General features: G+C 40.2%; 4 protein-coding genes across 9 annotated transcripts; 2 read left to right on the forward strand and 2 right to left on the reverse strand.

The window, feature by feature from the left end:
• Window positions 1–21: 21 nt before the first annotated feature.
• LOC148063489 (vesicle-trafficking protein SEC22b-like) lies at window positions 22–1,816 on the forward strand. Its single transcript, XM_087811703.1, has 5 exons — window positions 22–190; window positions 738–847; window positions 919–1,079; window positions 1,136–1,282; window positions 1,341–1,816. Exons 1-5 carry the CDS (start codon window positions 116–118, stop codon window positions 1,496–1,498), a joined length of 651 nt encoding a protein of 216 aa, XP_087667829.1. The 5' UTR covers window positions 22–115; the 3' UTR covers window positions 1,499–1,816.
• imp3 (IMP U3 small nucleolar ribonucleoprotein 3) lies at window positions 1,713–3,095 on the reverse strand. The gene is made up of 7 exons (XM_087811704.1): window positions 2,861–3,095; window positions 2,692–2,799; window positions 2,540–2,614; window positions 2,381–2,460; window positions 2,228–2,279; window positions 2,089–2,161; window positions 1,713–2,020 (listed from the first exon to the last, which is right to left on the reverse strand). Exons 1-7 carry the CDS (start codon window positions 2,995–2,997, stop codon window positions 1,994–1,996), a joined length of 552 nt encoding a protein of 183 aa, XP_087667830.1. The 5' UTR covers window positions 2,998–3,095; the 3' UTR covers window positions 1,713–1,993.
• Window positions 2,416–13,195, forward strand: LOC148063491 (electrogenic aspartate/glutamate antiporter SLC25A12, mitochondrial-like). Of its 2 annotated transcripts, none has more exons than XM_087811695.1 (18): window positions 2,416–2,499; window positions 5,993–6,046; window positions 7,778–7,923; window positions 8,054–8,169; window positions 8,256–8,395; window positions 9,239–9,385; window positions 9,454–9,592; window positions 9,657–9,750; window positions 9,826–9,910; window positions 9,975–10,056; window positions 10,119–10,277; window positions 10,761–10,813; window positions 10,891–10,971; window positions 11,045–11,185; window positions 11,242–11,380; window positions 11,445–11,603; window positions 12,285–12,375; window positions 12,455–13,195. In XM_087811695.1, exons 1-18 carry the CDS (start codon window positions 2,440–2,442, stop codon window positions 12,666–12,668), a joined length of 2,100 nt encoding a protein of 699 aa, XP_087667821.1. In that variant the 5' UTR covers window positions 2,416–2,439; the 3' UTR covers window positions 12,669–13,195. The 2 variants fall into 2 exon arrangements, with proteins under 2 accessions (XP_087667821.1, XP_087667822.1); XM_087811696.1 differs by lacking the exon at window positions 2,416–2,499 and adding an exon at window positions 5,323–5,376.
• Window positions 13,145–23,745, reverse strand: LOC148063492 (dynein, cytoplasmic 1, intermediate chain 2a-like). 5 transcript variants are annotated; one of them, XM_087811700.1, is made up of 17 exons: window positions 23,622–23,745; window positions 21,519–21,627; window positions 21,315–21,447; window positions 20,769–20,853; window positions 19,979–20,041; window positions 19,311–19,438; window positions 19,141–19,227; window positions 18,337–18,499; window positions 18,162–18,261; window positions 17,910–18,035; window positions 16,934–17,080; window positions 16,744–16,857; window positions 16,532–16,665; window positions 16,327–16,471; window positions 16,108–16,248; window positions 15,054–15,179; window positions 13,145–14,903 (listed from the first exon to the last, which is right to left on the reverse strand). In XM_087811700.1, exons 2-17 carry the CDS (start codon window positions 21,624–21,626, stop codon window positions 14,802–14,804), a joined length of 1,902 nt encoding a protein of 633 aa, XP_087667826.1. In that variant the 5' UTR covers window position 21,627; window positions 23,622–23,745; the 3' UTR covers window positions 13,145–14,801. The 5 variants fall into 5 exon arrangements, with proteins under 5 accessions (XP_087667826.1, XP_087667825.1, XP_087667824.1 ...); XM_087811699.1 differs by having other exon boundaries at window positions 19,141–19,224; window positions 20,769–20,904; XM_087811698.1 differs by having other exon boundaries at window positions 20,769–20,904.
• Between the last annotated feature and the right edge of the window lie 347 nt (window positions 23,746–24,092).

Genomic DNA, 24,092 nt, shown 5'->3' on the forward strand with positions numbered 1-24,092 from the left:
CTTCCGGCGTTTCCGCTCTTTTTTCCGACAACGTCATTACGTTTGACAGAGGAAACAGTTTTGGTTGAAAGTTGACATTTCTGTATTTCGAGACATTGTTCACTTTCTCTGCAAAATGATTTTACTCACAATGATCGCCCGGGTGGCGGACGGGCTTCTTCTCACGGGCTCGGTGCAGGACAACGACCAGGTATTGACGGAACCTGCCAACGAGGCACCAAACTCCATTTAAAAAATTGGATATTTTTTAAGAATAAAGCCATTCGCTAAACTTTAGAACTCAAAATATGATATATGGCTATCGTTTAAGTGCTTGCCAAAATCGGCATTAAATCCAGTTGGCATGGTGTTCATTTGTTTTAATTTTGAGTTGTTTTATTTTAAACAACAGTATTATTTAAAAATAAAAGTATATGAACGACGTTATGTTTAAAGCTTGACCTCACATGACTTTAAATCAACATTTCTTGATGATCAATTATTATTAACGTTTTAACATTTCGTTTTATTTATTTATACTTTGGTATTTAACGTAGGAAGTTGTGTATAAATGAATTATAAGTATACCTGACTTAAAGCTTATGGTACTAATTAGATTAGATGGACTTTATTAATCAGCTAATGGAAATCACTTCTTTATTTTAAAGAAACCGTCAATATATAATTTATTGAATTGAATTAATAATTATAAATAAAATAATTGTGATCAATAATGAGGTGATGTGTTGTGTTTCCAGGCTGGGTTCGACTTCACACACTACCAGAGCCAAGCCAAGCAGCTGTTTCGTAAACTGTCGGCTCAAAGTCCCGACCGATGCACGCTGGAGGCCAATGACAAGAACTTCCAGTGAGTTTCTTCAGCGGTGAAGTGATGCTAAATGTTGAAGAACCCGTTTGATACTTACTTTTTTTTTGCAGCTATTTAATAGCAGAAGGAGTTTGCTACCTGTGTCTTTGTGACGCCTTGTTCCCAAAAAAGATGGCCTTCGCTTTCCTGCAAGACCTCCACACTGAGTTCTATGACCAGTACAGTCGAAAAGTGCCGACCGTCACCAGGCCGTACTCCTTCATAGAGTTTGGTAAGAAGAACGTCTTTCATTATTGAAGACAAACTTAATGAAACTGTGTTTTTTAGATACATACATCCAGAAAAAGAAGAAGTTGTACATTGACAGCAGAGCCAGGAGGAACATAAGTGGCATCAACAATGAGCTACAGGACGTCCAGAGGATCATGGTGGCAAATATTGAGGAGGTTCTGCAAAGAGGCGAAACTCTCTCAGGTGAGATTTCATTTCAAACGTATGAGAAGACCCATCAGACCTCTTCTTTCTCTCCCAGCTCTGGACACAAAAGCCGGCAACCTGTCCAGCATGTCTAAGAAGTACCGGAGCGACGCGAAGTACCTCAACACACGCTCCACTTACGCCAAAGTGGCTGCCGTGTCCGTCTTCTTCATCACTCTCGTCATCTATGTTCGTTTCTGGTGGTTGATTTAGGTCTTTTTCAACTTTAGAGATATTTTAAATGTTTACCATACGGCCTTATAAGGGGTTACACTGGTCAGCATGAGGTTTATACTGCCACCGATTCATAAACATGTATGGGGTTCATTTCAAGACATCACTGCAACACAGCATTCCTTCAGCAAATCTTTGGTAATTATTCAATGGCAGGGTGTGTGTATTTAAAGCATTGAAACTGTGAAAAATGTTTACAGATTTGGAGTCTTTATTAAGAGTTTATTTTATACAAACGGTTTGTAGTTTATTCATAACAAACTTTTTCTATCCAAAATAAACAACGGCAAGACATCATGTGGTTATCGGCGTTATCTTGTGGTCACATTGAAGAACAAACTACACCGAAAGTAGCTTTGAGTGGCACAACAGGGTCTCATGTACAGACCCCCATACACATACATCTGAAGTACAAAGTGAATATCAGCTAAAAAAAAAAACATCTTGGTGTAAACAAATGGTTGAGTGACACGTTTATGTCACCAGATCAAAGTCGTCTCTCTGCAAAAGATAAACATGATTGTGAGATGATTAAAAATGACTTTTGTTCCCTCAGAAACTAAACGCACCTCCTCATTGTAGTTCAGAACATGCTGTTTGATCTTGGATGAGTCCACCCACGTGACGAAATCTTCCATATTTCTGTGAGAAAGACAAAAAGTTAGCTCGGCTCAGAATTTTTCAGTCAGGAGAAAAAAAAAACATTACCTTGTCACAAGGAAAGCCGGATCTGTGATGATCTCGGGACCGACGCGCACATCTGAGCCGGAATCAAGGACATAACTAAACAAACGCTTTATTGCCACATATTAAAGATCAACAACATATCAAAGATAAATAACACAACACTGACAAGGATACGCCCTTGTTCTATGAAGGTGATGGCCGTCCTCAGGTTTTGAGCCATTCGGAGCTTCAACATGATGGAAGGAAGCCTCCTCCTGGAAGAGTTGGAAGAAGAAGAAGATGACGACAACAATGTACGTTTAAAAATGATCAAAATTGTCTTTGTTTATTTACCTGCAGAAAGAAGAGGCAGTAACTTTTTCAGTCAGCGACAGATTCTGCTTTGTGGGTACAAGTCCAATACTGTAACTATTAAGGAAACAACAGTCACAGGCTGCTCAAAAACGTAGAATGAAAGTTGATATTACTAAGAAAGTGTGAGTTACAGTTTCTCCAGCAGTTGTTGAGTACTTTGAGCTCGGAAACCATCTTTTTCATTGAGGTCTCGGATTTTCTGAGCCAGATCTCTGATGTTACGACTCAGTTTGTTGTATCTGATAAGTAGAGAAACGCTCAGAATGCAAAAAAAATGCGTTAAATGTAACCTTCACTCACTTCGTGTAGTCTTCTCTCTTCTCGATGTGATATGTCCGAAGCACTTTGACCTCGTGTAAGTTGTTGTCAACCTCCCAGTTTATGAAGTCTACCTTCTTTAACAGCTTCTCCTCGTGGAACTTAAGCTTCCGAACCATTTTCGATGTAAATTGGAAAAAAAATGTATTATTCTTTTAACAAAAACTCTGGTAAAAACCTTATACAGCGCCACATGAGAGCAAACAGGAAGTACGTGTTCTTCTTCTACGGCCGCTGATCAATACACTCATGCTGCCACCTAGTGTAAAGGAGGTCTATATTGATTTGTAGAAAGTGCGTTATTAACAGGGAAAACGTTCGCGTCTAATAATAGTTATGGTTGATAACGTAAAATATATATCATTAATAATAATAAAAAAAAAATACATTAATCAACAACTGTTATAAAGTATTTTAGAAAAAACTAAATAACCAAATATACATACATTTTATTTATTTATTCTCGTTTTATGAATATGTATTATAGATTAATTGAAGGTCAGTTTATTTAATGTTTTTAAAATCAGAATCATATTATATTTAATATGATCAATCATTTGTATTGCCATTTTCAGTGAAGGGTTCCACCAATTAAGAATTTGCTTGGGTAAAGTTGTCTTAAACATAAATAAAGATACAGTTGAACTATCTACATAGTGACCAAGAGTCTCCAAAATCTTAAGTGACTTTCCTCTTTAGGTGCTCGTATTAAACTGCTTCATTATCTTGACTGTCGCTCCCAAAAGAAACACTTTGGTGAAAAGAGGAAGTGGTTAAATTGATTAGGTCATCACTTTTTTTTCAGTCAGCAGAGGTTGTTGTCACATCTAACTTGTAGTAAAACAACATACAAGTCGAATCAGTCAAGTTTTATATACCATGTGACTGTAACGACTGGTTGTAAATACACGTCTAAGATCTCCTTTAAGATTTTATTTTTACAGTTACATTCCTTCTCCTGTAAAAGTTGTAAATTATATTGGTAAACTCACTTTGATCCAGACGCCCATTTACAAAACCACATGCTACAGATATCAACCAATCAATGGCACTTAAATAAATAAATTCAATATCCTTGTATAGACCTGGTTCCAGCGCTCACCATCTTACGGTTTTTTTTTTTTTAATTCTCAACTGACATAGTGAACTTAATATGAGCTGTGACCTGTGACACAGGTGAGTCGAGTTCACTGTCTTATCTCCACGAGCAAACCTTGTTATCTCATATCTGGTCACTTAGACAAGGTCAACCAGATAAGACTTGTATAGTTGTTAAAAAGGGAAAGCACATCTGGGCGTACGATAAACATCTGCATGAATTACGTTAATCATAAGTGCCAGTCGCCTTAAATACAATTTACATTATATACATTATATATTTTTTTAAAACAACCATAAGATATTGAGTATACACTTCTTCTATCCTTCAGCTATTTGAGAACATAATATGTGGATTCATTCATCTTAAGCTGCATAGTGTCTCACATTTGAGCCCAAATATACATTAATAATTCAACTTTAAACGTCATTGCAAATTAAACACGATTCTTAGCATTCTTACCTAAATCAGATAACACTTTCTACAGGATTAAAAAACGTTCATTATCAGAACAGAAATATATCAAAAGCAAAGATTTAATAAACAATAAAGTTGTAACAAGCAGCAAAAACATTATTCTATAGTGAAGTAGTTGTAACTTAAAGCAAATGTACTGATCGCACAAATAGCAGTTACAATAGAGTTGTAAGTAGTTGAATATTTTTATGTATTCAATCCTTTTCCTTTGCTTATGATCACCAAATACTTTTTTATTTTCACAAATCTTTTAATATTATTGAATAAAATGAGTGTTGTGATGTTAAATAATGAAACTAATTATATTCAAATATACACTGGTTAGTAAAAGTAACATTTACAAGGAGGTATTGGCAATAATATCAATAGTATTTGCTAGCACTGCAGTAGTAGTAGTAGAAGTAAATCGGTTCAGGTTTGTAGACCTTTATTTTTCAGTTGGATAAACGTTTCAGATGATGGTTAATAATCAAACTGCTGCACTTTATGTGTCACTTTATGTGTTTATGTATCAGACGTCCTCAGTGAACCGGCCACACCTGAACGCATCACGTTTTTCTTTTTTAAATTTCTGTTGATTCATTCTGCATTTTATCAAATACTGCAACACAAACATCTGTTTTTATTAAAAAATACTCAATGATAATGTGAATGTATTCCCTTCACGCAAGTAACGCTCGTTGTTACGTCAGCCTCCTTTTAACTCGTAAAAATCGCACAACGGTCATAAAAAATCATCCCAAATATTTCTTAATCTACGAGCACAAACTTGACAAATCATCTTCCCACGGTGTTCACTTATCGATCTACTGATCGATCGATAAATCTGACAGGCGTGTTTTCTTTCCTCCTGGTGGTGGCGGGGAAAGGGGGCGTGCCTACGCCTCACTGTACGTGACGTCACACCAGCATGGCGGTCAAGGTGACTTCGGCATCGCGAACCGAGCGATTTTTTAAACCTTTATCTTGTATTTCTCGCATGTTTCTTCCGGTTTTGTCCGTGCACGGTTAGACGTGGAGGTTTTTTTCCCCTCCCGGGTCCAGGCGGGGAGAGGACGCGGCGGAGGCGACGACGTCCTCCTCGGCTGTAGCATCACCGGGGCTGCTAGCTGCTCCCCGGGTCGGCCTCTGAGAAGAACATCCTCAGCCTCCGAGTTAGAATCAATGTCTACCTGGAGGGGAAACAGATTCACGTGTTTCTCTGAGAAAAGAGTTTAATTTGTTTTGATTGTCGCCATGTTTTGCTGTAGACGCAGGAGCGCGTCCTCGCAGCTGTGATCTCTTGTTAGCTAGTTAGCTGCTTACAAATGAAGGTTTATTGTTGCTATTTTTATTTGTCAATGTTTAGTTTTTTTCTAGTGTAAACGCTTGTTTAATAATCCAGGTGTTGCCACTTGAGAAGGTCGCAACCTTGGTGTTTTCAAGAGTCTGACCCTGAGGAATTTGGCTTATTGTGATTTATGTCACCAATACAGTCTTAGTTAGCATCGTTTTTTAATAGTTTTTAATACTTTTTTAACTTGTCTTTTACGCTTTAGGTGCAATCCACCAAGCGCGGAGACCCGAGTGAGCTGAAGACCATCTTCCAGAAGGTAAGGATTTGCACAGATTTTGGTCTCTGTTTGAGGTTGTTTGTCGAGACACACCTTCCACTTCCTGCCTGCGTCAGCTGAGATGTGTGGAGGATTCGGAGAAAGTCGTGCGAGTTTTACTGTGTCATGGGATCTCAATCTGCATTAGCTGACCCAGGATTAGAGGAAGAAGGAAGTGGAACTTGATGGTCAGTGATCACAGCTGAGAATAAATGTGACTCTCTTGAGATCAAAAGATCATGTGGAAACTACTGTATTTTGTAATCAATTATTAGTTTTTGTTTTATGACTTTTATTGCCAGTATTATAAAGACAACATAGGTATTTTGTTAAGACTAAAAGGATGAATGAAACACACAAAATAAGCAACAGAAAAACAGAATCTTTTTGTCATTCGTTTCTATTGACCTTCAAAGAGATACAAGTGAAAATAAATAATTTATTGCAGGACACGTGTTTAAATATCAGATTAAGAGTGAAACAAAGTCACATAAAATTTAATAAAAATAATAATTTAAGCATATTTTGCACCATTTGATACTTTGAGGTCAGCTACTGAATCTTCTGAGGAACTTGAATTGCCCACCAATTGCGTTAGAAGATGGTTTTGCGTCGGATGATTATTGTAACCCGAGTTGTTGTTTGGCTTTGCCTTAAGGTTGAATTGTTGAATCTGCTGATTCTGAACACGATGAACTTGTTTAACTTAAACTGCTGTGGCATGTGCAAGTAAATATTGACCTCACTTAAAATCCAGCGTTGTCGCTGCAGTAAGATTATGTTCTCACGATCTTATAAAAAAAGCCTAATGAAAGTGGAACGTGGCCCTAACAGTCCGGTGAACGGCCTTGTGCTGCTGCCCGTGTATGGATAGACTTGAGCCCCGCAGTGTGACGGAGATTAGCGACGGTGTGACCATGTCTTAGGTAACCGTGGCGGAGGTCGACCTTCAATGTCAGCATACTGATGAACATTCTCCTGATGTCGAGCACAAGGCGTGTGCAGCAAATGCTAACCACATGTTTATATACATGACCTTTCCTGACTTCTAGAGAGCAATAATATTTTTAACACTGACGCGCTGAAGCTGTCCCTCGTAGCACTGAAGGAATTGTCCTTTTTAAATAGCAGCTGTTGAAACAAAAGCTTCTTTACCTGGCGGTCAGTGCAGTGATCCGGCTCTTAACATGCTGGTCTAACAGGTTCTCAAATCGACCACTAGTAACTACATTGACATGTTGTTTCATAAAGCCTCACAGGATTATTGTGTAATTGTTGCATGTGTAAATATTTAGACTTACTTCAGCTTTGAATTTATAAATAATATTAAAAAAAAGTGTTTGGTGTTGTGTAGTTATACCTATATCTACAAATGTTAAGTTTTAAGGTTTTTTAATTCACTTGTATGGCCTCTATGCGCTGCTGCTCATGTGACCTGAATGATCAAATGGAGCATATCCGGGCAGATTAATTTTGGGGGGAAAAATAATCAAATTGTGTTCTATTTTTTTGAACAAATATTTTTTTCTCTTACTATACAAGTCATGTTAACACATTCAAAAGGATAATTCAGCCCTAGAGAGGTCAATATCTGCTCCAGGACCTCTTAAACCAGCACAAATAATATATATATATATATATATGTTTAATGATATCCTTGGGGGAGGTATGTGCTCTCTCTGTGCTTGTCTAGTTGAAGACACCTTGACGTTTGTCTCTGTCTCCTCTCAGTACTCCAGTGTGGTGGACAAGGATGGTGAAAAGTTTATGACCCCGGGAGACTTTGTCCAGAAGTTTCTCGGCCTGCACACACAGATCCACCACAACCCCAAAACTGTTCAACTGATCGCTGCTGTGGCTGACACCACAAAAGATGGGTATGAACGCAAAACTGATTATTCTTATCGTTCGGTTATCTTTCATTACCTCTGAGATAAGATAGTTAATAGCTGCTTCTGGTTGTTGTTTTGGTTGTCCTCATCTAAATGTTCTCGTCCATGGTTGCAGTCTGATTTCCTTCCAGGAGTTTCTTGCATTTGAGTCGGTGCTGTGTGCTCCAGACACACTCTTCATAGTTGCCTTCCAGCTGTTTGACAAGAGCGGAACAGGAGCCATTTCCTACGGTAAGAGGGTTTTTTCTTTAGATTATCTCTGATGTCCAGCTTTGGTTGAATCGGAGTTTGAGCGTCCACTTGTCGTCTTCCTGCAGAGAATGTGCGAGACATTTTCAGCCAGACGACGGTGCACCACCACATTCCCTTCAACTGGGACTGCGAGTTCGTCCATCTGCACTTTGGACACGACCGCAAGAAGCGCCTCAACTACCTCGAGTTCACCCAGTTCCTGCAGGTACGCTGAGCTCGTCATCCCGTCTCTAAAACTGGATCCATTTCACCTTGATTAAAAAAAATAAACCTTTAGGGATAAATAACATTATAGATGAGACGAGACGATAATCTCTATTCCAGACACGTTTTATTTACACACATTTAAAATCTTTCTAAATATACAAAAGTGTTAGGCAGCTATTGACCAGGTAATAGTCGTGTAAGAAAATATCCATGCACTTTAATATTTGGGTTATCTTTTTTTTCAAGATACCATATCTATAATAAACAGCACTGTTGATGTTATCTACATATTATCTTTTGACTTTTTAAATCTTTTTTTTTTTTACCATATTTCTTTTAATAAAATAAAAGCATTTTTGCTCTATAAATTTTTTATATTTCTTTTAAAAAGGAAATTTGTTAATTTTTGATAGGCAACAGTCATTATCTCCTGAGTAGCTAAACATTGATATCCTTTGAGACCCAGCAGTGACTGAGGACGAGAGGATACAGTCCACTCCAGCAGCTTTTAAAGCTGATGTTTGGACAAATTTTGGTTTTAACAAATGAAAGCAGTAACGACTTCTTCAAGAGTCGTGTGGTTTGTAAATTCTACGATTCCAAAGTGAAGTACATCGTGGTTTATTTAGTATCACAATATATTGCAATATTATGTTTCACTGCCACTGTATCGTGGTACCAAACATATCGCCTGATTCTTGCCAATACATACCTACTAACTAAGCCAGCAAGGAAAGCATTTTGATAGAAATTGTGTTCACTTGTATCTAAAAAATAAAATGTCTATCGTTCTGAGTTGTGTGATGTGTAGTTGAAAGGTGGTGTTGTTGTGTATTTGCAGGAGCTACAGTTGGAACACGCACGACAGGCGTTCGCCCAGAAAGACAAAGGCAAGAATGGAGTCATCTCAGCCATGGACTTCAGTGACATCATGGCCACCATCCGACACCACGTGCTCACACCATTTGTCGAGGAGAACCTTGTCTCGGTGAGTTATAAATACTAAAACCGGTCATTACTGTGACACAATAAATTAATGGATGTCCTCCCCTCCAGGCTGCAGGGGGCAGCACCTCTCACCTGGTCAGCTTCTCCTACTTCAACGCCTTCAACTCCCTTCTCAACAACATGGAGCTGATCCGCAAGATCTACAGCACACTGGCCGGCACCCGTAAAGACACGCTGGTCACCAAAGGTACGCCCTTCTCCACCTGGTGGTTCAAGGTCGTCCGCTTAACTCCTGACCTCTCCCCCCGCAGAGGAGTTCGTTCACGGCGCCAACAAGTTTGGTCAGATCACGCCCATGGAGATCGACATCCTGTACCAGCTGTCGGGGCTGCACTCCCCCTCTGGGTAACCCCCGAACATTGCAGCTCGTCGTCACAGTGACGCTTGTAGGTTGTCTTTAACGCTCTCCGTGTGCGCCAGGCGTCTGAACCTGTCCGACATCGAGAGGATAGCGCCTCTAGAGGAAGGATGTCTGCCGCACCACCTGGTGGAATCCCAGAAGCACGTGAGTGTCCGCCTCGGACTCTCTACGATGTTGTAAGTGTTGACTCTCCTCTGATGACTCGCAGTCTCGTAGCGACGGTTCCAGGCCTCTGTGGCTCCAGATAGCAGAGTCCGGCTACAGGTTCACTCTGGGTTCTATTGCCGGAGGTGAGTCCGATTTTCACATGGTGTTCGCTGTGTCCATCTTGACCGTTTTTTTGCGTCAAAAGCTACCGGAGCGACGGCCGTCTACCCCATTGACTTGGTGAAGACTCGCATGCAGAACCAGAGGTCCACCGGGTCCTTCGTCGGGGAATTGATGTACAAGAACAGCTTCGACTGCGCCAAGAAGGTGCTTCGCTACGAGGGGTTCTTCGGCTTCTACAGAGGCGAGTGATTCTGTCTTTTTCTTGGTTTTTAACCACCAGCTCGTTGACTCCCAACTGATGGCTTAGAACTTGGTAGATGCTGGTGTAACTGGACTTTGTGCTCAGACCAGATTCACCTTCACACGCGTCAAAATTCAGTGTCCATTTAAGTGTTTTTTACCATCTTACGGTAGTTTCTACGACTGAAAAAACACTTTTTTGCATACCCCTGAAGTGATGAGTTTACTGAGAGGGAGTGAGTGGTGTATGGGCAAGAATCTGTCGACGCGATGCGTATCGCAATACAGGGGCGATAAGATGATACGTTTTTAGTATGTTGCAGTACTGTTGGAGTGAGGATTTTTGTTTTACTATTCTTTAAGAGTACTTTACTTGGGTATGTAACTTCTCCCATGCGAGAGTCTCTTTGTTACACATATTTATACGTCAAGAAAATCCAAGTAAAGCCTTGAAAGTGTTGAGTTAAAAGTCTGGCTCCTGCAGGTCTGGTTCCTCAGCTGATCGGCGTGGCACCTGAGAAGGCCATCAAGCTCACGGTGAGTAAATAGAATCTTCCACGTGTCACATGATCCGCGGTGTAACGTGGAGGCACTCGTGTGCGTCTGATCCACAGATGAACGACTTGGTGCGAGACAAGTTCACCAACAAGGACAACACAATCCCGTTCTTTGCCGAGGTCTTGGCCGGTGGTTGTGTGAGTACTTGAACGTTTGAACGTTTCCACCTTCGAGAAGAGCGTCTGGAAAGCATCTCTTGTGTCGTTCCAGGCTGGAGGTTCTCAGGTCATCTTCACGAACCCTCTGGAGATCGTCAAGATCCGTCTACAAGTTGCAGGTGAAATCACCACCGGACCTCGGGTCAGCGCCCTCAACGTGGTCCGCGACCTCGGCTTCTTCGGCCTCTACAAGGTAACGTGCATCGGTCGACTCGCCCTCTCGAGTTCACGACCCATTCTCGTCCGCAGGGGTCCAAAGCCTGTTTCCTGAGAGACATCCCCTTCTCGGCCATTTACTTCCCCACGTACGCCCACACCAAGGCGGCTCTGGCCGACGATCAGGGCCGGGTGGGACCTCTGCAGCTGCTGACGGCCGGAGCCATCGCAGGTACCATCACAGCCTCGCCCTCCGACCGCTGCTGCTGCTTTAACGCCTCTTCCAAATCTCCCAGGTATCCCTGCAGCCTCGCTGGTGACCCCAGCTGACGTGATCAAGACTCGCCTGCAGGTGGCAGCACGGGCGGGACAGACCACCTACTCCGGCGTCATCGACTGTTTCAGGAAGATCATGAGAGAGGAAGGATTCCGGGCCTTGTGGAAAGGAGCGGGAGGTTTGTTAGAGATGAGCTCATCATCTTCGTGTTTATCATCTACGCCTTCATCCACTTCTTTTTCTTCATCATCTTCTTCTTCATAAGACATTTGAATCCTCAACTTCGTCTTTATCATCCTTATCTTCATCTTCTTTTTCATCATCCTTCTCTTCATTTTCTTTTTCATCATCCTTATCTTCATCGTCCTTATTTTCACCATTTTCTTTTCCTTCAACATTTTAATCTTCATCCTTATATTCATCTTATTTTTCATCGTCTTTCTCTTCATCTTCTTCATCCTTAACTTCATCTTCACCATCTTCTTTTTCTTCATCAATATTTTAATCTTCTTTTTCATCATCTTCATCAACATTTGAATCTTCTTCATCCTTATCTTCATCATCTTTCTCTTCAACAACATTTTAATCTTCATCTTCTTCATCATATTGATCCTCTTCATCATCATTTTTATCTTCATCATCATTATTGATTTTAATTTTCTTCATCACCCTTATCTTCGTTGTTTTCTTTCTCTCCTTCATCATTCTTGTCTTCATTTTCGTCCTTATCGTAACCCTTATAAACGCAATATTCGTCATCTTTCTAATATTCTTTTTCATTTTTATCAATCTCCATTATCTTTTCTTCCTCGCCGTCATCTTCATCAGTGTTAACCTGCAGCAACTTTCTTCTCCACAGCTCGTATGTGTCGCTCGTCTCCTCAGTTCGGCGTGACCCTGGTCACCTACGAGCTCCTGCAGAGGTGGCTCGATGTCGATTTTGGAGGACAGTAAGTAGAACAATTGATTGCAAAAAAAACCCCGAGCTAACTTGGTTATAAAATATTAAAATGAATTTCTCGTCTGCAGTCGCCCGACAGGATCAGAACCGACGCCAAAGTCCCGCATCTCAGAGCTTCCTCCGATCAACGCCGATCACGTGGGCGGATACCGTATAGCCGCCGCTACCTTCGCTGGAGTGGAAAACAAATTCGGCCTTCACCTCCCCAAATTTAAATCCTCTGGCGTCGTTTCCATCCATCACCCGGAACAAGATGCTGCCCAGCCCGCCCAGGCCCAGTGAAGGTCCTGACCCTCGGTTTCACTTCGCCATCCCACCCGACCTCCATGAGCCCAGACACTGAGATTCTCACGCCGGAGTGAGCTGAGGCTCCGATGGTCCATGTTCTCATCTTCACCCCCTCCTGTCAATCAGAGCCTTGGCCTCCGCCTCTTAGTAGCCGCTATGATTTTGTATTCAGTTTTCTTTCCGTCTGTTACTCGGCGCGAGTAGGACATCCTATTGGACTGTGGGCATGAAACATTAGAATGGTCTTGATGGTTGTTCAGGGCGAGGTGTTACCATGTTCTCGCAGAAGTGCTGACGAAAACTGTCACATGTTACAAGAGCCCTGTGACGTTGAGTCGGCTGACGATAATCAATGAAATGTTCTGAAAACAAATCCAGATTACTGATGTACAGACATTTTCCATCATCTTCTTGATACAACAAGAATATTGAGCAGAGAATTAGATATTAATAAATTAAATGCATTTAAATCCAGTTATTGTATTTTATTGAAATAAATCATCCATATGGTTTTAATTTTACTCGCACGACTGGAGTTTCATTTCACTGGGAAAGCAGCACCAGTGCTTTTGTCCTGAACTGTAGTGATGAGGTCCAGTCCACACGCACACAGACTCGAGGCCAGATCTGGGCCATCAAGTAATTTCAAAGGCCTGCAAATGCTTAACTAATTTGACTTCAAAATGAATTTGACCTGGTTTGACAGATGGTGTAGAAATAGATGGATATAACAAAGAAATAAAATAAAAAGATTTCAAGTTCTGTTTTTAATATTTTAATTAAATCTCTTTTTTTTCATCCCCGCATTTGGACTGTATTTAATATCGTGGCTCCTTACATGCTTGAGTTTCTCCACAACCATCAGTCTAATGCAGCAATGCAGTGACAGTTCTTAAACCCACCACTAAGGTGCGCCAAAGCTGAATCACAAATACTAGATCAGCTTTAAGTTCAAGTTTAAAAAGACAGTGATAGATGGATAGATAAATGTTATTGATCCCTCTGGAGATCTCCTTCAGGAAATAGTTTGCTCAGAAATCAGAAAAATAATCAAACATATCCTTCGTCCACTTAAAAAAAAAAAAAAAATCTAACGGTAGAATCCTTGAAATCCCTGAGCCAGAGTGCAGGTCCTGGACTCGCACTAAGTCTCGGGTGGCTGATGTTTTTCTCTCAAACAAAGATTCTGTCTGAAATCTGGATGTTTGTTCACTAAAACAAACTCATCCTGCCTGAGTCAACATGGCTTTGGGGAGCTGTTTTTATCACGCTTGAATTTGGGTCATAATACTGATTTCAAGATTAAATTATAAGACAAGATGACCTAGAAAACATGGCACTCTGAGACACTCTGAGTCTTGTCCATCACATCATTTCCTAACGCCTTATCAACGTTCTGTCCCATAATGCACTGCAAAAGTAGCTCATTTAACTAACACTGTTCATCTTGGAATTTTCATTTCATCAATGTTTGTTCATTTGAATGGTTGTTTTCAAGCACCTCGGAGATAAATCCAAAATAATTCCAACAGGAATATTTAAAATTCCAGCAGGTTCTCATCCCGACAGTCAAAGTGACGTCACCGTACCATTGTTCAGTGAAACAAATGGTCGCTCCTCGTGCACGCGTGGACTGGACCCGCCTTCACCTTTGATTACATGTCATAGAAAAGTCAGAATGGAACACAAAATATAAAAGCGCTGTAACGGCGGAGGAAATGGTTTTCTACCATTCTTGACAAACGGTATCAAACGATGACCTTTGGTACAGAAACGTTAGTGAAGCTCGCGGTGATGAGTTCAGGATTGTGCTACGTTTAGTACAAAGCTTTTAGTGCCACCACTGGAATAAATAAATAAATATCGTATTTAAGAGCAGATATGCTTGTTTGCGTTGGGGGAGATTTCAAATGAAAAAAACACTTGTGGAGAGTAAAAAAAAGAAAAAAGGTGCATCTTTCCGTGACAAAAGGGGCATTTAGAAATGATTTAGAAGAAGTTATTCAACCTTTTTCTTTCCAGGCTGCTACACACGATATTCTACAAACCTAAAATAACCTCCTCACTTATCTGCCGGGTCCGTTATTCTGTAGTGCTCTGAAAGTGTTTCAATGAGGGTTCGTGAAATCAAGCTTTGGCCAGTTCCTCGGCCTCGTCCCTGTTCTCGTTGATCTCCGCCAGAGTCCGGACGAATCGTGTCCACTCGTCTGCCTTGGGCACGCAGATTTGCTGAGGACAGAAGAAAGTGACGTCAACTAAAAAGACCTTTTTGGTTTTTATCCCTTTAGCTTTCAAGTGTCCCATGCACCCCGCTGGTCAGTCGTCTCCACCCTGCCTGCACTCTCCTCTTCACCTTCCTTATTGTCTGTGTATTCTCACCTCTCCGACATCGTACACCCGCACTTGTCCCTCTGAGTCTCCGGTGGCGATCTCCTTGCCAGAGTGAGCCCACCTGACCCGGTTCAGAGCCGGAGCCCCGTCCACGTACACACTGGCAGTGGGAACCTGGAACAGCAAACAGATTTCAGGTTTGTAAAACGAATCAAATTGTAGCTCACAGCAGCTTTTAAATAATATCTCAAAACATATGCAACTTAAATAGCTTCATCTTATAAACTCTTCCTTGATTAAAATCAAGGCAGTGAGGTCAACGTATAAACAAAAATAAAAGAAAATAAAGGCACAACACCCTCATTTCTGGATCAACAGTCAGCATTTCAAAAAGGATTTTCAATCCAACCTTTTTTGCATTTTATTTAGGTTTTCTAAAGGTTTTTTTTTGCCATGAAAACCTTTACCCTCAAATTATTAGTAATATTAATATTATATCACTTCTATAACTATAAATGTAATATTATCATTAGGATTCTTTTTTAATTAGTCTTTTTTTAAATGGCTTCACTGTTAAGTTTCAGATTTTTATTTTGTTAAAGCTCTAAACCACAATTGGCAAACAAGCTGAGGCCAAATCCTTTTAATTGGTCACCAAGATGGGTGGATCAAAAAATCTTAGTAGATTAATACTCATGTTGATATGGTGGCATGTAAAAATATCAGTGGGGCTAAAACAAAGACTTCCATTAGGAGTAAAACTGAAGTCAAAGGAAAGTCATTTGACTGCAGTGTTTGTAGAAAAGGTAGTGGAAATCAAGATAGATCTTTAAGATCAGACTCATACTTCCTGTTAAAAAATGCACATCCCGTAGTCCAACCTTGGCTGCTAAAAGATTGTGGCTCCTTGATCGTATTGGATTGTGTATTTTATTATTGCTTGTGTGTATTTTATTTGTTTTATTAACCCTCGTATAGCCCTTCATGTGTGTTGTTTTTAACCATTTACCAAATTACAATGGTATGGTATTAAGCATATCATATTTTAATTCTGTATTTCTATTTTTCTTTTTGTGTAACGCTGCAGTGTTTTTGTACATACTTCAGTATCATTGTTGAGGTTCCACAGGTCCAGACGTCCAGCCAAGTCCACACAAGCAAACAGAGCCGGGTGTGTTGGAGACCACATGGCGTCATAAACGTAGTCGCAACTGTCCTCAAACGAGTAGAGTGGACGGGTGCTCTGGGTGGACAAAGGAAGGAGGACAAAGTTGACGTTTGTAGCTCGAAACACGTCATTTGTGTGACTGTAGAGCCTCACCTTAGTGCTCCAGAGTTTGACTGTCCAATCAAAAGACGAGGAGATGAAGAGGTGAGAGAAGTCGACTGGACCTCCAGCGCTGTGGCAGCTCAGGCCGGTGACGGGACCGTGGTGACCCTCGAACACCTCTGTGATTCCAGCTTTGCTGTAAGACAACGTTTGATTGACACATCCCACTTTACCGGCAGGTTGTTTTGGAACTCACCTTCCGTGCCGACAAGCTGTGTAGACGGAGCCGTCCTCGCTCCCCACCACAAAGTTGTTGACGTCACCCAGAGGAAACGCCATTGAGGTGACGGCCACCGCCTTGCTCTGCTTGAACACCAGCTCCAGACTGTCCTGTAGGGAAAACACAGAAACATCTGTCGGTCCCGGAAGATCACAAGAATAAAGTTTTCACGGGAATGAGTGCAGCACCTGTGGCTGAGACAGCATGTCCAGACTCCAGGAGCACATTTTACCATCGGTGGAGATGCTGATCAGATTGTTGGCGTTCTGGGTTCCTACCACGTTTACACAGTACACAGGATGCTGGAGGAAAAGAAATCGGATAAATTAGATAAATAAACCAGTAGATGAGGTAACGACGTATGTATGAGTGCATTACAGTGTGTGCTGAAGCCGACAGCGGAGTTCTTTGGACAGGAGTGTGTTTGTTGCTCCTGTTGTCCCACAAGACGATCTGTCCGGAATATGTTCCGCCCACCACCAGGTTTGGGTGAAACTTTGCAAATCCAGCTGACATCACCTCAGACTGGACACAAGGAAGAAAAGATTTGATGGTTTTTCTTTGCCCACCTGCAACATTTTTAATGTTTCTATATCTATGTGTTTTTGTAACTATATTGCACTGATGTATTAGCATTTTAACTTTTTTTATTTTGAGTAATTTGAAGCGTAATACTATGAAATAAATACTTGCTTTTACCAAACACAGTGTAATGAGAGTAAAACTGACTAGCTGGTTTTGCTTAATGTAGTTGTTTTCTTTGTCTTCATCTGTTCACACGTCCATTTAGTGTCTAATCCCATTGCACAGGATTAAAACTCAGACATTCCCTGTAATTATTACAAATTACCAGAGGTACACAGGTAATACTTATCCGGTGCGAGTAGGGCTATAGTCGTAGTCTTTTCTTTTCCCTACAAACTTGTCCTTTAAATATGTAAATGTTTTTTCAAGGAGTATTTTTGTCATATCCATGTGTTCAAATATTGCATTGGGTATATTTTGTGTTTCTGTCTTTTAACCTTTATAATAAAAAAAAAGTGTGCTTCCTTTCTTAGTAATTGATTTTTTCTATCTATCTTGGTAGTTGTTTTTTTATGTTTATACATAAACAAAATGTATACTTGAAAACATGAGGAATATATTGTTAAATAAATACTTTGTTTCCTTCTGCATCTGTTTTATTTATTTCCTTTTTACCCAAACTTGTCCATCAAAATGTAACATTTTATACAGTAATTTCTCATTGTTGTATAAATATCGCATTTACTTATTTTTGTCATTGCTTCGAGAACCACTTCAGGAACACTTGTGTTAGTTTTGTAATACAATAATAGTTCAATCTTTTATCCACCTGGCAGTGGAAGATGTACTCAGGTGTCCCCTTTTTGTACTTCAAGTTCCAGACCAGGGCGACTCCATCAGGCTCATGTGGAGCGTCTTCATACTTGTTATATGATGCCACCAGCAGCTCCGGATACTGAGAGAGAGAGTGAGAGAGAGCAAGAGAGAGAGAGAAAGAGAGAGAAGCCCGTCAACATTCTCTAATATATTTTAGCACCACAGGGGGTATTTAATCAATCTGACTACTATGATGCTGTCATACCTGCAGCGACCAGTCCATACAAGTGACCACTCTGTTCTTGGTCCAGCGCTCATCTGCAAACTGTCTGTTGAGAACCAGCTTGGCACCTGCCTGCAGGTCACTGAGGAAACAACGTGAATTATTTAACAAGATCTAAGCTTTCCACTCTTCCTCTTTCCTTTTCTTCAAGCCTCACCCTTCCTTATCCTCCAGATCTCTCCCGCTGTAGTCGAAGCAGACGTCCACCTGCTCGGCCAGCGCTCGCTCCACGATCCTGCTGCCTCGCTCGAAAAACGACACGAATTCCTCAGAGTGTAAAATCTGCAGCTTCTCTTCTTCTGTCAGCTCTTTTGGGGTGTCTGAAGGTTAAAGCAGACGATTGAGTTGACTTCTTGAATACTGTCTTTCACAGACAGACAAATCATAAAACGTGTACTGGTTTGAGGACAAACTATTTCACTGACTAGTTCTCAGACAAACGAGCTCATCCAGTACGAGCAGTTGGACTCAAGCTAGCGTTGATCAACATCTCTTAAACGCTAAATGTCTTGTTAATATGTGATTTTTCTTTTTAAACTCATTGAAGTATAATCCAGCAGAACTTCAAGAATTACACAAGTAGATATTAAAGATTAATTTCTATACATTAATGTAGGAATTAAAGACGTCTATGTTGGTTCATTATAGACATGTTCATCAAGTTAAAAGGTTAGTGATCAAGATAGAATTTCAAAATTCATTATCTTAAGGTCGGGAGGCAGCCAACTCGTGACCTTTCTGTGTGGAGTTTGTATGTTCTCCCCGTGTTGCGCGGGTTTACTCCAGCACTCCGGTTTCCTCCCACGGTCAAAAAACATACAGAGGTTGATTTGGGGTAAATTGTCCGTAGGTAAGTGGTCTCAATAAGGGATTTAGCAGCATAGAAAATGAGTGAACCTTAGCTCAATGAAAAAAATGGTTTGGAAAAAGATTTCCGACAACTTTCATCATCTGTATTTACCCTCTTCGTTTTCTCGCTGCTCATCCTTCTCTTCTTGTGACTCTTCAGCAGGTGGAGGCGCAGGGATCTCCTCGTCTTCATCTTCTTCTGGTAAAAAGCAGAGAGATGTAAATCCGATATGATTCATTTAGCAAATAATGGAAGACAAAAGAGTGAGTGTATTTTATTACCTGCTTTTTGATCAGCGTTTGTCAGAGTTTCTGTGGGCGTCTGCGTTTCTTTACAGTAAGACACCATCTCTTTGGGAAGGAAGTCCACCTGAGTCAGTTTGGAAATGGTCAGCTTCACGGCTCCACGCCTGCAAACCATCGTCAACGCAGAAGTACAAAAGTTAGTTATTGGCATTTTTATTTATTTCCGTCAAAACCAACTGGAATTTTCCATAAATTCCATGGAGCTGCAGTTTAAAGATACTGGTTTCTATTTAAATATAGATAGGGGATAGATAGATATATACTTAATTTATAAAAATTCACAATTACAGTTGAAACGAGCCATTAGTCTCAAGATCAATAGTGTGGTGTTTATGGATTGTCACTTATTCGTCGTTATTATCATTAGCCAATTGTCATGATCAATTATTTTGTTTATATTTGTCTATGAATATATTACCAAAGTAATCAGACACCTTTTTTGCATGCAAAATATTTTTTTCTAACATTTTCTTTTTTTGCATTACAGAAATGTTCATTTATGTCGCATTATCTGCAACAACAATTTATTGAGAGGAAACAGACAAAAATTACGATGCACAGAGATATTATCGACACTCAAATGTATTTCGACATGTTTGAGATGAAGCCAGAAGACAAGCCTAAGGAAAGAGGAGGAGCAGTACCCAATCAGCTCAGAGTCGGAGTGCAGTTGCAGAGTAGAAGGGTCAGGATCCCAATGCAACGTCCTTACACAGCCAAAGACACACGGTGTTAGCCAGAGACGAACAGGACAACCAGAGGAACAGGTGGAGCAGTAAAAACAAGTGGATGGAAAACGAATGGGGAAGAATTTGGACCATAGGTGAATGATTTAGAAGGTAATAAAGAGAAGACAGAGGAAAGAAAAAAAGAAAGAAAGAGAAGAGGAATCATTCAGTAATCATCAGCATGCCGGAGAAAAAGCAGAGGAGATTGTTCAGAATTCAACAATATAAACAAGAAACTTTAAACCAATTATTTAAGAGAGTGTAACAGAACACAGACATTTAAGTCCAGAGCATACACTGGAATTTAATGAACAAAAAGGATTCTCTCTCCAAAGTCAAATAAATGTTGATAATACAACCAACTTAACACCAAATAATTATTTTCTCAACCATAAGACAGTATTTTCATTTTTTATTTTACTTTACTACTAAGGACAAGATTTGCAGATAAAAAATAGACATAATTTATTTATTAAAAAGATGAAACTTGTGGGTTTCTAACTTAATGTAAATGGTTCATTCAATAGAAGACTTATTGTCCGTTCCATGTGTTTTTATCTCAACTTTCCAGTGACAAATAATTCTGCAGACCAAAATTTGAAAAACGTATCTGATAAAAATGCCTCTGAGTCTGCAAGTCAGTGAGAACTGTTACACTCCCTTTCACCATCAAAACCACAACGATCACTTGAGAAATCATGCACACCTTGGTCCGGCGTTGCCATCTCCAGAATCTTGACTTCCTGCATCACTGCCCACTGATTTGTTGGAGGGAGACATGGGGGCGGGGACTAGGTAGTGAAACAGACATGTATCTTCTGTTACTACCCGGAGGGGTTGAGCTGTGTGAGTGAGTGTGTGTGTGTGTGTGTGTGTGTTGATCAAAGGTGAAGTGAAAGAGGAAGGTGAGTTCAGCCAACAAGTGATTGAGTGAGGGATATATATATATATATTTAGGAGAGGAGAGACGTGTGTGAGCGAGTGAATGCATGCAGTAAAGAAGACAAAACACAGGAGGGGAGACAAAAGGGAGAGAAGAGAGAATGAACATAAATGACAAGCAGGTTTAGGTGCCATGCTTTAAATGATCAGGTCAAGGTTCGGCTGCTGTGTGAGGGAGTTTAGACATTTAGCCAAGCTAAGCCAAACCACATTGTTTTTATTATAATTGCCAAGCAAATAATCTCAAGTGAAGCAAGAAGAGTTGTGGATAAAAAGGGGGGAGGGTGGGGTGTTATCCTTGTGTGTGTACCATGTTGTATGTCAGGGGTGATGCCGACACTCTGAAGAAGGGCCTCTGCTTCCCTCCTCTTTCTCTCTAGGTCTGAGTCTTCATGGCCCGCCGAAGAACCTCCTCCCACGTCAACTCCACGCTTGGAGTCACCCTGCAGAAGAAAACCATTCAAAAAGATAAATGTTAAACTCGATAAACTTATTCAACCTCACAAAAACGTACATCTTTCTTTTTCTTCTCTTCTTCTTTTCTTTTTTTCTCTTCTCGAATCTGGGCGATACGCTGCTTCTTCCTCTCCAGCTCAGCCTTCAGCTCACTCTTGTCAGACATACTGCAGGAGAAAATTGAGTAACCAGTTAAAATACACATTATATAATTTTACATTAATCTCTTTAAAAAATGATTCAGAATTGCTAAATGTAAGACAAAATAAAATACATTTCAGAGGATATAATTCATATCAATGATCTTTGGACACTTAAAAGAATCCTCACATTTTCTATTGCAATAAAAATATAAATCAGTTCTTACACAGAAAATAGCAGTAGTTTTATGAAGGTAGATTTGTTTTAGTTTTATTATCCCCCGAAAGATTAGTTTATTTTATTTAAAAAAAAACATGACTTCAAAACTTTTTTCATTTTGGGTGGAATGGGTGAAGAAAAGTGTCATGGGTAATGTGTGAAAAAGAGTATAAGCCAGAATGAAAGGAAAGATATACAAGACAGTGATGAGAGCAGTGATATGTATGGTCTAGAGACAGTGGCACTGAGGAAGAGGCGGGAAGCAGAGCTGGAGGTAGCAGAGATGAAGATGTTGAGGTTATCTTTGGGAGTGAAGAAGATGGATAGGATGAGGAATGAGTCAATCAGAGGAACATGTTAGATGTTTTGGAGATAAGGCCAGAGAGGCCAGAATGAGATGGTTTGGCCATGTACAGAGGGATAGTGAGTATATTGGTAGGAAGATGCTGGGGTTGGAACTGCCAGGCAGGAGGTCTAGAGAAAGACCAAAGAGAAGGTTTATGGATGTAGTGGAAGAGTAAGTAAATAAGTAATTTATATTTATAGAGCGCTTTTCCATATCAGGTTCAAAAGGGCTTAAACAATCAAAACAATACTCAATAAAATATATACTCAAAAGGTCAAGATAACACTGAGAACAACACAGGAGTTCCAGAAACTCAAGGAAAAGCCTGAACAAATAAAAATGTCTTAAGATGTTTCTTGAAGGAGTCAGTAGATCCATCAAGCGCAGAGAGAGAGAGGAAGATCGTTCCAAAGCTTAGGAGCAACAGTCTGGAAGGATTTCTCTCCTCTGGTACTGAACCGTGAAAGAGGACATAAAGTTGGTTGGTGTAAGAGAGGGGGATACAGAGAACAGGGTTAGATAGAGTAGGTTGATTCGCTGTGGTGACCCCTGGGGGGAGCAGCCGAAAGGAAAAGAAGAAAAAAAAGGGAATTTAATTATTTAAAAAACAAATGTCCTTATTATGGCCATAAAAACAAAAATGACAACTTTAATCATAGAACACAGTTACTCTTTTTTTTCTCATTAAAGCATTTTTTAAATTTAATAATAAAAAAACAAATCCACCCTACATGTAGTTTTAGGTTTATTGATTGAAAGCCAAAAATATGTTGCCTCTTTAGTCTAAAAATTAATGGAATTATCAACTTAGTTTCGCCTTATTTGCCGCTCAACAATCCCTGTGTATCAGCAAGGCATCATGCACTCTTTTCAGCACAAGGTTATCTTGTGGTCTGACTATTATTAAATGTCCCACTTTCTGGTTCTACTTACTGGCTTGTATTGAGACCACAGAGGAGCCCAGGGCTTGTCACACTAGAACCATGTGAACACCAGGCTTGTCAAAATAAAAGTTCTCTTTTTCTACAATATATACAGATGGAAAATACAGCGCAAAAGAAACACCTTTGGAAAATGTCATTATGACTTTGTATTGCTGCTGGTTTACAAACAAGATTTAGTTGGAACATAGTCATGTAATAACAGTGTAACAATAAGTGAAAAACAACGCCTATTCAAGACACAAATTACTAAAATAGAGCAACAAACACACGCGTATTAAACGTAAAATTCTTCCAAACTTAAATTGTATACATGTGTTTCTATTTTAGAACCGAAAATACGATTTTAATCTTATTAGCGGTTAGCTGTGTTAGCATGCTAATCTTCATAGCAGCACAGGCCCCGACATTAACAGATAGACGGACATCGCGGACATACGGTGGTCATCTCAGTATTACTCCTTTAGTTTACAGCCACAATGTTTATCGTGGTTGTGGAGATGAAGAAACATACCTGACGTCGATTTTTAGGGCGTAGCAGAGCGATGCCGACAGTTAGGAGGGACGTCTGAGCAGAAGTGATGGTGATGATGCTGGAGGCTGACACACACACACACACACTCGCTGCTTCCTTTCTTCTTCACACGCTGACATTACCGACCCCTGCCGGTAGGAATCAAGTACTGCAACCAGGCTGAGAGGAAACACCCAGTTTATCGACGATTTCGTTTGTAAAAACCACGAGACATTTTCTGAAAGCTGACTTCTGAAACCCAACAAGACCCGAGCACAAGCGACAAATGAACTACTGTTCTGTCCTAAAAAAGAAACGTTATGTGTCGTCAAAGATGACACGTGGCGATTGCAGTAAACGGTAATGTTGCATGTCATGTAAATCAATATTATTTTTATATAAAGACAGGAAAAAAACTAAAATCAAAAACACACCATTTTAGCACAAGTAGAAGTTAGTTTTAAATTATAA

Source organism: Callionymus lyra, chromosome 16, assembly GCF_982586985.1.
Source record: "Callionymus lyra chromosome 16, fCalLyr1.hap1.1, whole genome shotgun sequence".
In the NCBI taxonomy this organism is placed as follows: domain Eukaryota; kingdom Metazoa; phylum Chordata; class Actinopteri; order Syngnathiformes; family Callionymidae; genus Callionymus; species Callionymus lyra.